Source organism: Limanda limanda, chromosome 2 (assembly GCF_963576545.1).
Source record: "Limanda limanda chromosome 2, fLimLim1.1, whole genome shotgun sequence".
In the NCBI taxonomy this organism is placed as follows: Eukaryota; Metazoa; Chordata; class Actinopteri; order Pleuronectiformes; family Pleuronectidae; genus Limanda; species Limanda limanda.
The window spans coordinates 11,490,427-11,503,507 of NC_083637.1; the positions used below are offsets into that span (position 1 = coordinate 11,490,427).

Below are 13,081 nucleotides of genomic sequence, written 5' to 3' on the forward strand. Positions count from 1 at the left end.
TTGTAGATATTCTAGAATTATATCAGATAGATTTTCAGTGTTAATTTTCTTTATTGTTCCAAAGTAAACACCTATACATGTTTTATTCATATGCAGTAATTAAACAGTGTTTTGTTGTCTTTCAGTAATTCTGTTGAGATTTATGCATTGTAAAAACAGAAATGTATTTAAAAACGTACTGAACTTGCTCACATTTTATTTTGCTGGTCTAAAATGTCTGACTGATTTCTTAGCTCCATGTAATTTAATAGCATCAGAATAATAACTGTTAAACTAACAGTTTTTACCTGGGTTTAAATAATGGTTTGAAAAGGATTTTCTTCAAAGGAAATCAGAACCTTCAAACTCAATACAGTTAAATGGAGGAAGGAAAATCACAGACTTTGTATTGTCCCTCAAATTCATAACATATTAAATAGTTAATTTAAAAAGCTTAAAAAGTTTAAGCTTACATTAAACCCAATATTCAAAAAATGTTAAATACATTTTGCATAACTGAGCTGGTTAGCCGAGGGCCTAAAATGAACTTTGCATCGTCTTAATCTTAAAATTCTTATTTTGGATATTTATTACTTCAATTTACCTAATGTTATTATCCACGAAGAACTAAGTATAATTAAAATCAAAACTGGAGAAAAGCAAAACAAATAAAACAATCTTTTGAATTTTAATAACACTTTATTTGGCATAACAGATTAAAAAACGATATACAAAGTAAAAAAGTAAGGCACAGGAAAAATATATATATATATATATAAATGCATGGGTTTCCCATGAACACTAGATGCACTCCAAATCGAAGTTTGTTTCAAGTTACAATATGTATCATAAAATGATAAGCTATTTAATTAGAAGCTTAACTGACGTACAGGAGATGAGTAAATATGACAGTGTGCCACACTCGTACCTATTGTATGTTAAAATGACGGAGAAATAATCAGCAACAGGAACAAAATGCTTAAACGTGTGGATACAGTGATTAGAAGCAGGTGATACTAAAATCATACGCTGTGTATTCTGAGTATGTTTACAGCTGGTGTATTGCATCCACTGCTGAGTGTAATACTGTGATTTAATACTGTTCTGTAAATCCTTCTTTGTGCTTCAGCCTCTTTCACGCATTCTTACGCAGTTTCCTTCGTCGTCCTGTCAAAACAATACTTGAAAAAAACTGCTGAGGGCAGATTCAGGACATTTTAGATGTCTCTGTCTCTCAGGACGACCTCACTCACTTTCAGTGCATTGAAGTATCTGAGGTCAGGTCACCACCTTTGTAATATCTCAAGGAATTTTTAAAAAGCCTCAATAATTCTTTTGTCCTGCAAGAACTGTCTCACATCTCACGTTACTTGTACAACTGAAGGAAAATTTCCAATCGAGAGTTTCTTGCCAAAGTTAAATCTCGAATAATCTTTAGCAAGGCCGAGGCTTCATACATGGCCGCTCCCGTTTGTGCTCGTGTCGGGGCCGTCGGTGGACAGAGCAGAGGACGGACGAGGGCGGGGGCCGGCGCCAGTGTTGGGCTGCGGCTGGCTGACCTGTGAGACCATATCGTCAGACTCCCAGCGCTCCAGCTCCTCCCTCACCAGCCTCTCCATCTGCTCCCTATGGGCGTCTGTGTCGCGTCCCAGACGCTCGTCCTGAGAAACAGAAGCAGATTTGTTTACAGCCGTGTGTGTGTGTGTCTCCTTTTGTGATGCATGATATTTTCATCTCACTGACAGAGAAACTTTCATTCCTCGGTAACAGAAACGCACTGAAGGTGTTTCTGCTGTGTCTCACCTCCATGACTCCGTCCAGCAGCCGGCCCAGCACGTCCCTCCTCTTCAGTTTAGCTCTCTCCATGGTTTCCAGCTTCACGATCACAGCGTCTATCTTGGACACGATGCTGCCGATCGAGTGCTCCATCCGGTCCACGCGTCTCACCAGCCTGAGGAACAGAGAGCCATACATGTCAAACTACTGCAGCTAGAATCATAGATGTTATTATTTAGTAAATATTTTTTTTTTAATGTTTTCGTTATCAACTATAAATGCTCCTGTGGTGGAAGCTGATGTATAAACAGAGAATGTATTATAGAAAAAAACTGTTATAATTGTTGATAAATACTGTGCTTTAATACAAAATGTAAAATGTCTTTATAGCTACATATATCTACATTTATAGTGTATTATAAATAATTTATTAAATGTTTATATGCTGCTATAAAAGCTGAAAGGGGGAATAAAGATAGTGTAGCTAATGTATTTTAATCAGTTAGTTGACTAGAGAGATTCGAAATAATAATCTAAAGTCTTACACTTGAAACTCCTCATAGGAGACGCCACCCGAGCTGCTGCCACGGCGACGGGAGCTGTGGCCGCTGTCCTCGTCGTCGTCCTCCTCCGAGTCTTCCTGGGTGCGAGGGAAGCTCCGCCCACTGCATGGTCTAGTCAGCGAATTGCGTTCCAGATCCAGGTCCTCCTAGCATACGAGCAGAAACACACTGAGCATCTGCAGGAGCACTGTGTGATTACTGTTCACTCACCAAAACCAAACAGGGAGGAGCTGCTGGCTCCATCACTCACTCTTTCTTTCTCCAGGTCGTCTCTCATCTGCTGGTGCTCGTGCTCCGTCAGCTCCTGGTCGCCGTCGTGATCGTACTTGGCGAATATGGCCTGAATCTCTGCATCCGTGTGGCCCTTTCTGAGCAAAGGAAGAAACAACCAACACTCGGCATCAAACAAGAGCAAATTCAACCCGAGCTTTACGTTCATATCACTATAATTAAAATGTTTTAGCATGATTTAAACTTTGGCTCACCCTTTAAGATCCTGACGAAGTTCATCAATGTTCAGTTTGCCCCCCGCCTGACGCAGGCTGTCAGAGATGTCATCTACCGCCGTCTTCTTCAGTCTTAACTTCATCAAAGCTTTGTTACAGCCCTAAGAGGTGGAGGTCAGAGAAACACTTATTACATCACAATAACATCTGTATTCACTTCAACATGTCTGCTAGTGTTATCTTGGTAGAGTCTTTTAGAATATTTCTTTAAGGGTTGTCTTTAAACTAAGCAACGACAACAATCATGCACGTTTATTTAAGTCAACACTCTGTGAAATGGATCTAGTCAAATTAATTTAGTTTAATTCTGTGCATGTCAGCCCTTTTTTCTTTCTCCATCCATCTTTTTGATTTGTGTGTGATTTGTGTCAAACCAGTGAAGTCAAACCAGTGAATTCGGCATAATTTCATGTGGTGTTCTGATTGGTTGTGTAGAAGTGGGTCATGGCTGCCGTCACACTGTGATATGAATAAGTCTCTGGCTGCCGAGGCTCTAACCTTGCTGCCTCAGTGCAAAGGAACAGTTTTAGATTGACGCCACAGACTTATATAGGTTTCTCTAACAACTGTCTATTTGTTTAACAGACACAAATCGTGTCGAGGAGCCTGTTAACATCAGAAGATGATTGTGCTTCCATGAAATACATCAAGCTTCAGGGTAAATATCTTGTAACTCCAGCTTCAAATTTCCAGAAGGAAACCCTGATATTTTCTGATTTGTAGAAGCAACTAGATACGAGAAATTTTTAAATTAGAAATTGTGATTTCAGGTGTAATGATCCTTCACATAACTGTCATCGATAGCTAATGTTGATTTAATATAAATCTGCCTGGCCACAATAAAGGATGCATGTAGTTCAATACCTTCTTGATGAGGTCTGTCATCTCCATCTCAGTCCTCTGCTGGGACATGTCAGCCTTCACCTCAGAGTAGGAGTCATTGATGATGGCCAGGAACATGTTCTACACAGAAAGAGAAAAGAGACAATAAATCCTCGTCACGTCACACCAGAGGCAAACGTAACAATTCAACACTGCTCATCCTGCTCACCATAAGAATGAAGAAGATAAAGAAGATAAAGGTGGTGAAGTAGATCGGTCCGAGCACTGGGTTCGCCTCCTCGATCTCAGAGAACTCAAAGTCTCCCAGGATGATACGGAACTGGGTAAAACTACACAAGCAGCGAAACATGACAGCATTAGAGAAACATCGGCAGTCAGAAGTATTCGTATGTTTCTCGAATATACTTTGAATATTCATACATGCTGGCTTGGAACGTGCTGAAATCGTTGACTTGGGTTCCGAACACCAAGTAGGCCAGCTGAGCATAGGCCAGGAAGATGATGAAGAACATGATGGCGAAGCCCACGAGGTCCTTGGCACAGCGTGACATGGTGCTGGACAGCTGGCTCATGGTCTTGTTGAAGTTGATGAACTTAAAAATCTGAAAGGATGTGAAAACCTACTGTTGGTATCAGTTCATCGTGTTTCCACAACGGTACTGTGGGTGAAGTTTCATACCTTGACCCAGGAGAAGAAGACGATGACTGCAGCCACGTTGTTGAACTGGACCTGCAGGTTGGCCAAGGGCTGGAAACTGGGGTGAGAACTGTCCTTCTCCAGCAGGCCTTTGAGACAACTGCCAACCATGGCTGTTCTGGTTACGTTCATGATGATGGCAACAACACTCAACTGGAAAAAGAGCAGACACAGCAAACAACTGTCAGACTATTACAATTACAGCTTTTTTACTTTAATAATATCATATACGCGCTTGATACACACCGCCAAAATGAGAACATCCAGACAGTTCCACAGGCTCTTGAAGTAATGCAGCCGGTGGATGCGGATCTCCAGCACCTCCTCCACCACGTAGTACAGGACGAAGATGCAGAACGCCACCTCGCACACAGCCACAAAGTAGTCCCAGCTGGACACGTAACGCATCAGACGCACTGTCTGGAACTGCCAGGAGGTCACCACCCCCCCGGTGGCCGGGAACTCCGCCAGCAATCTGACAAATCCACCGGAATATATCAACCGTCAGTTTTCATACAAACATAGCCACAAACTGTTTTAATGCAGAGACACATCAAGAGAAAGTACAAAGACAGAATGAAAATCAATTGGGTAATAACTAGTTTTTTTTTCCTTTTTTGTGAATTTGCAGCTTTAACACTTTTGCAATGCTCAACAATATAATATGTGAAATGGAAGGAAATGTGTATTTTATGTTTTTGTTGCTTGTTGTTGTTTGTTTTTACCAGCATTGAACATAAGTTTTGTACTAGGAATGTGATTGTTGATGCACCGACAATTTATATTTTTGAAATTTGAAATCATTAAATTAATTTATTAAGTAAAAACGACATACTTTCTGGGATGCTTCTTCAATATTAGTCTGATGTACATGATTATATTCTGAAGACTTTGGGGTTATGTCAACTTAGGCTCTGAGCAATTGGGGTAGGCGTTTTCTAAAGTGCTTAGAGAGTGATAATCTCTATTGGTTGCAAGTGAAACTTCAGTTTAGCTCTAACAAATGGCTCTACTGTGTATTTACAGCAGCAAGTGCAGCCGTTTTTGCCTTTTTTGTTGTTGTTATTGATGTCGTAGGAACTAAACATTCAATGTGAATTTGCTCCCTCCCTGAAGAACGTTTTGCTTCTGTTGATGTAATAATTGCAATAATTGTTTCTACTGGGTACTATTGTTGATTTCATACGATGGAATCACATCTCATGTCAATAAATCTGAAAGGAAGAAATAAAACAAGTCCCTTACAGCCCTAGATTACATAAAAATCTATATTTTGACTTTTTGCAAACTCAAATCAAAGGTCTGAAGATATGGAGTGACATATGCTGTTCAGAATGTAAAGCCCCTTAAATAAACATGTATGATTTTTGATATTGGGTTTTAATAGGTTTTAGTAGATTGAAACTTGACTTGATTGGATGGATGTGTCATGACGACTCACCTAGCGATACAGAAGAGGTTGATGTTTCCATTGTAGACGGAGAAGTCGAGGAAGACGGCTCTGGTGCCCCTGTCCAACCACAGGTGGTCTTTGAGAAACTGCAGCTGGACAACGGACTCCGCTTTCGTACGAGACAGATCTTGGTAGTATCCTCCGCCTCCGTATTTAGAAACCTGACCCCAGTAACTGCTGTCATTCATCTCACTCTCTGCTGTATAGACCCACCTGGTAGACACCAAGAAGAAAGAAATCAGGAAGCAGCTCTCTGAGGATTAAGAAAAAAGGTTCTGCTTGTGCTGATCATTTATCAATTTGTACTGATTTTTTAAATCCACTTCTTTCAAATGGACATCATGGTCTTACGCAGTTCTATTCCTGGGGCCAAAGGAGGAGGTGTCCTCGTTGGTTGGCGTGTACATGTTGTAGCAGTCCTGAACCTCATCTCTCAGATCCTGGTGGATGGAGCAGGACTCGTTGCGGACTTTGACCTGTCGGAGGCGCGGGACCCCCAGGAGGAGATTCTCATAGTAGATGAGACTGTGATTGTCTGGCAGACTCTTGTTGTTGTACCACACTTCCCAGTACATGCTGTTGAGGAATGGCCCCTCTGTGAACTACAAGTTCAGGAAAGTCAGGATTTTGGTACAAAAGAGGCTGGACATGGAAATATCTGGCATAATCTTTTCTTCCATTTAGGTTTATTACTGAAAACTACGTTGCTCCTGTGGATGGTTTCGCTTCTAATTAATCACATTTGTCTGATGAATATTATGTAATATATTAATGCAGCTATACTCTTACTATAGATACTGAATTTCCGATTGTTCTCAGTGTTTGTGTGATGTATCTTCTATCTTGACTTGTGAATGTCTGTCATGTTGATTCATTTTGAGTTTGTGTGATGGCTTTGTAGCTGTTGTGTGTGTTTGCACCTTGAAAACCACAATTGTGAACTGCATACTCTATTTTAATAGTTCAAAATTACAGCTAAAATTGATTTGAGTGTGTCTGATTAATACCAAAGCATGATGTGTTTTTTATTTACCTTCCAGAAATCATCCATTGTTGAGATGTGCCTGAAAGTGAAAGAGTCTCCGGCAGACAGCGGTGTGTCCAGGAAAAGCTGAGACATGACTTTGGTGTAGTAGTACATGTTGGCACTCACCATCCCATAGGTCACTGAAGAGCAAACATCACCATAAGTAAAAGTACGTACAATCGGATACAACAGCAATAGTCACTAGACATAGATTAAAGCAGGAGAGGAAACACTGTTTGAAAGGTTTGTGTGAACATAACATGCTGTTTGCATCTCGCGTGACCCTGCAAAGACTTTACAAATACAAGAATTAAACCCAAAATGAGATGAAACGTTAGTCTATTCTATGCATTACTGTTCCCTGTAGCACACAGTAGTCATCATGAAGTAGCTCTGGAAAAGGCTTTAATAGTCCAGCTCAGCCTGGCAGAAAAGGCCTTAATCCCGCCCGCCAGGAAAACATTTCCTGATCCGCCCTCAACCACAGTTTGGTGTTTTTCACTTCAGAAGAGAAACGAAAGACTTTCGCAGTCATTTTCTCATCAGACTCATTTGAATTATTCGTGCCAATACAAAATGCTGTCCTCAACTTGTTGGAATTCAAGCACCCTGATAACTATGAGCGAGATGTTCCGCTGCCAAAACCATGAAGCACGCACTGTTCTGAGTTTGGAAAATGACTTTTGGGCAACAGGAAAGATGCCCAGACGTATTCAGTGCCACATTTTAAAGAGCTCTCTATGACTCACTTGGATTAATTGTCCAGGAATTACCTCACGGGCACAAGCAATTTCTTTATGGATGTTTCACTCAACACAATGTGCTCATTATGTGGATATTCCTATGACAGACTGAATGTTTCCTTTCTACAGCTTGTTAATACCGCCCAGGTCTTCACTAATAATGACTCAGCTAATTTCTCACTAAGCTTTAGGTTTTAGAAGAATTTACAATTAAGAATAAGTAACACCTAAATCATGTTATAGCCATAGCATCAGCTATAATTCAAAAGAAGAATTGCAGCATGTGTGACCCATCAGACATCAGTCTAACGGCAACTTTGGAATAATGATTATGAAAAGTACAAAGTGGAAACAGTGTTTTCCAAAGACGTAAAACTTATAATTATTTCCTGAGACAGCCATCCAGAAATCTGTTTATGTTCTGAGCTTTGGGTGCCACTTGGAAACACGTCCGAAAATCATAAAATCTTACTGTCATCTTGTTAGGTGTTTGAGAGTCGAGTGCTTACTTACATATACAAATAGTGATGAGGAATGCAATATACGTGATCATCTCCCTCAGAACGTTCCTGAGGTATCTCTCTCGACTGCTGTCACTGTCCTCCATCAGCTCTGTGCCCCACAGAACTGCAAAGGAAACACCATTCAGTGTATGTGCAGTATACAGATATACAATCAATGGATGCATTTGTATTTAATTTGGAGTCATTTTTATATTTCAACTTTAATCCTCCTAATTTATTTAGTTTGACCTATTTTATTCAGGTTCAGTTAATGCCTTTATATTAGATAAGTCCTCCATCTGAATTGAATGTTTATCTTAAAGGGAAAATATATTATTTTTGATTTATAGCCTGTTTATATATGACAACGGGTTGGTTTTCAAAGTGAGTGTTACTAAATATTACAACTGTGTGTACAAAACGTTCTCTACAGCAGCAAAAACTTGTAACACTTCAATTACAACTTCAAATGGAAAAAAAAAATGTTTAAAAAATCCATGAATGGATGAATATGTTACACAAAATGTAAAGGAAATCTACATGCACTATCTTTAGAAATTGCATCTATAGTTATAAGGACAATTTGTGGTAATACAACTTCATATTGGAGTTGTTGCAGTCCTCTTTTGGTGGTAACCCTGGAAAAAAAATAAAATGCTGACCTATTTTAAGGGCTGTAGCTACGATTGCATTTGAAAACTTGTCGGGACTCACTTCTGATTTTGTGGAGGATCTGCTTCAGACAGCCGCGGTGCAGATGCCTCTCCTGCTGCTGGGCGTCCACGGCCGGGGTCGGGTACAGTCCTCCCCGGGGGATGTGCGGGCTGCTGCCGGTGTAGCTGCCCAGGCCGCTGCTGCAGCTGCTGCTGGAGGCCGTGGACACCGACCTCCTCCCGGGGCTCGCCTGAGGCCAGTCGGCTTCCATGATCTCGTCCTCGGGCTCGAACCCCGGGTTGTCCCGGCTCCAGGCCTGTCTGGACGGAGGAGACGGGGTGACCATGGGTCCGCCGGGCCCCGGGTCTGGATGCTGGATGTTCTCCATCTCTATCCCCTCGCCGGAGTCGAGTCTGGGCGGCAGCCTGCCAGTCTGGCTCTGCGGTGGCTGCTGGGGTCTGACTCGGGATGAGCTCATGGTCCAGTTTACTCTTTTTTTTTATGTGGTACGAGGCATCTGGAAATTTTTAAAACTTCCCCCAAAAACCCGATGTTAACTGTTTACATCGACTTCTCAAGCATTTTGGGTGTCGGGGTTTCCTCAGATGTGAAAGCGGATTAAAACCCAAAACAACAGTTGTTCCACTAACTAAACAACCTGCAAACAACACAACATGTCACAGTGTGTAACAGTCACAACAGAGACACATAATAAACAATACCCTGTCCTTTTTATCCAGAGTTATTTAGTTTCCACCCTCGCCAGTCCCTTAGAAAAACATTCCTGGAGAAAACACCAAGCGAGCGTCTCAAGCAGCGACGTCCATTAAAGCTACCGATGCCTTTAAAGCGATTAAAGTTGTTCGAAGTTCAACTGATAACTTGAAGTCAGCGATCGCGTCAGAGAAGAGGAGTTTGAGATGGAGAGGAAAGTTGGATTTATTGTCCCAGGACAGCCATCTTGTTCCTGAGCTGTTCCCCTGAAAAGCCTCGATCTCCCTAGCTCGGACTCAGGTTACATTCAGAGTCATGGCGTCGCAGCAAAAGATGGAAAAACCTCAGTGGAAAAATATTTTTTTCATGGAATATCTTTTTCCTTTATACGTTTACAGCGATTAATTCACAGCTTGTAAACATACTGATTCAGGGATGTTTATGATCATTAGTAACAAAAAAATCTGAACTTAATTCCCATTAGAAATAACATAGTTTTCTTTTAAAGAAAAACTTGTATAAAAACTTTTTTAATCCTCTATAAAGACCAATGGAACTTGTTTTTGTTGAAATAAAAGGCTATTAAATCAGTGTTTGGTTTAATATATAAATTGATTACATAATCTCTGTTTGGATGAGTGGTTGCCATGACAACACGGCACTTACAGTGGAGCGTTGCAGTGAAGTTAGTTTGAAGTTTGATGTTTCACAGATGTTCACGCTGAGCTTTCACTTAGGGACCATCAGTAAATTCTGCATAAGTGCATTGTTTTTATTCACTCCACTGTCAACGACTGACTCAATAATAATATCAGATGTTACCACAATTGTTTTTATATGATTTTAGTGTGCCCTCTATTTCATATAGTTATTTTCTCATAATATTGATTAAGCTTTTATACAGTAGCTTTCATGTCATGCAACCAACTGACTCCAAACTGTGGTGGATTAGTAAAATCGTGATGGCAGATCATGGATTGTGTTGGCAGCTGATTGTGTATCCTGATAATAGTGTATCCTGATGGTGGTGGTGAATCGTGATCAAAGTGGCAGCTGATAATGGACTATGATTACAACAAGATGACAAGCTTCATATACAATGCTCACATACTCTATATTACTGACATGAACTTCTCAAATCATTTGTCATTGGTGCTCCCTTCATCTCCTAATCAGACATTTTCTTAGGTATAAATACTGAAGATTTATACGTAGATAGAAATCTTAAAAATGTACACACTTCTCTATTATATTTCAAACTGTTTCTATTGTTACCTGTTTTACTTCTGTCCGTCCTGGGATGTGATTTGAGAATATGGGCTATACAAATACAATTTGATTGATTGATTGAATGTTAGATTGTGTACTAATCCTGAAGATTGTACCCTAGATCAAATAGAACACCTCTTTTAGTGCATCCTTATTCTAGGGCAGCATTAATGTCCGATATGATTAGCAGTCAATAGGTCAAATGACATTAAAAAAAAAATAACGTTTTCATCTTATTCCTTTTCCAACGTGAATTTATTGATGTCCCCTTAGTGAAAGCCTGTGATGTCTGGTCAATATCAAACTTCAAACCATCTTCTCAGTCACAACATTTCAGCGTACAAAGGAGGAAAGAAGCCATATTTTCCTTCTCCATCTTTTCTGGTTGTTTTGTGTCTGTGGTCATTTTCAATCCTTTTTGGTCATTTACTGTCTCTTTATGGTCATGTCTGGTTTCTGTGGTCACTGTGTGTCCTCTATGTTGCATTTATGTTTTGCATCCCATGGTCTATTTAACTTTGCTGTGGTCTCGGTGTCCTAACTGATGATGCTGATTTACTGCCACAAAACCTGTTTGGCCTCTTTGTGGTGCTCATGGTCAGATTTCAGATTTGTAAATTTAGATCATAAAACCATGATTCCATGAGCTGAATTAGTTGATGTACATAGGTTCATATACAGATTATATGCAGATATATGTCGCTCCAGCATGATTCACTCCAGGACTTATTTTGCATGGAAAACCCCCATAGGAAAGCTCCTAGTATCATCCCTATTAAAAAGCTGAACCACCTCAACTGGTTCCTTTTTCCCAGAGAGAGCTAATTTCCATTGAACCCGAGAACAAACTACAACATATAACATTAGTTATTAAAGATGTTGAAACTCAAGTTAATGAATTTAAATTAAACACACAAGACAGTTTCAACAACAGAATATTTTAATCAAGGCGCAAATAATTAGATAAACCAATTATTGAAGCCAAATGAAAACAAGAATGACCACAACAGAGCATTATTTAAATATAGATAGATAGATAGATAGATAGAGTACTTTATTCATCCCCGAAGGGAAATTAAGTTGTCATAGCAGCCGGTATATTTGAATACAATCAAATACAATACAATACAATAAAATAAAAAATATTGAGGTAGAAAGAATAAAAAACAGAAACACAAGATAAATAGGTAGATAAACCATATTGATATTATATATCATTTTATACAATAATATTGTCTTTTGCACACTCTGTCTACATATTCTTAGACTCATAGTATATTATATTACCTATTGTATAGTCAAATACTTATATTCATATTCATACTTCTACTATATATCATGTACTCTCTGTATATTCTTGTTTACATAAGTCTATATACACATATTTATACATGTGTACATGTTATAATTACTATTATTATATCACCATTACTATTATTATTATATATACTGTTGCTGCCATTATTACCATATACTGCTTTTATATTGGTATAATTACTATCATATATAAATATATATTATGTTATATTATATACTATATATACTGTACTATTCTTATATACTGTCTAACAATACCATTGCCATCATTTCATCAGTACTTTTACCATCATCTTGCCAGTGCACCTTATCTACCTATTTTATTGTATTTTATCTTGTGCTTCTGTTTTTTATTCTTTCTACCTCAATATTTTTAATTTTATTCTATTGTATTGTATTGTATTTTATTGTATTCAAATATACCGGCTGCTATGACAACTTAATTTCCCTTCGGGGATAAATAAAGTACTCTATCTATCTATCTATCTATCTATCTATCTATCTATCTATCTATCTATCTATCTATCTATCTATCTATCTATCTATCTATCTATCTATCTATCTATCTATCTATCTATCTATCTATCTATCTATCTATCTATCTATCTATCTATCTATCTATCTATCTATCTATCTATCTATCTATCTATCTATCTATCTATCTATCTATCTATCTATCTATCTATCTATCTATCTATCTATCTATCTATCTATCTATCTATCTACAAGGTGCAGTGGCAAGATGATGGTAATAGTAAGACAAGTAGTGAATAATCAAAACAACATTTTAGTTAACTTCAAAACTAACCCTTCACATTTCAAATCAGCTCTTATCACAGTTCCGCGTTGTTTAACTTTACAGTGTGTTGTCATAAAGTCTATGTGTATAGTACAAAGTTTTGTGGGAGGGGGCAGTTGTCTGACGTCATGCTTTCTGCTGCCCAGTGTAAGCAGGCCATTGGCTGCGAGGCTGCGATGGGGGGTTCCCTGCCCCGGATCGCAGGGGTAAAACAATAAATCGCCGCTATCACTTTAAA

At 39.0% G+C, this 13,081-nt stretch overlaps 1 protein-coding gene across 1 annotated transcript; it reads right to left on the reverse strand.

The window, feature by feature from the left end:
* Positions 1-696: 696 nt before the first annotated feature.
* Positions 697-9,731, reverse strand: pkd2 (polycystic kidney disease 2). Its single transcript, XM_061089578.1, has 15 exons — positions 8,805-9,731; positions 8,101-8,214; positions 6,851-6,984; positions 6,169-6,419; positions 5,806-6,030; positions 4,611-4,839; positions 4,347-4,517; positions 4,088-4,269; positions 3,876-3,996; positions 3,689-3,787; positions 2,804-2,925; positions 2,569-2,686; positions 2,301-2,464; positions 1,783-1,930; positions 697-1,640 (listed from the first exon to the last, which is right to left on the reverse strand). Exons 1-15 carry the CDS (start codon positions 9,220-9,222, stop codon positions 1,431-1,433), a joined length of 2,706 nt encoding a protein of 901 aa, XP_060945561.1. The 5' UTR covers positions 9,223-9,731; the 3' UTR covers positions 697-1,430.
* Positions 9,732-13,081: the final 3,350 nt, after the last annotated feature.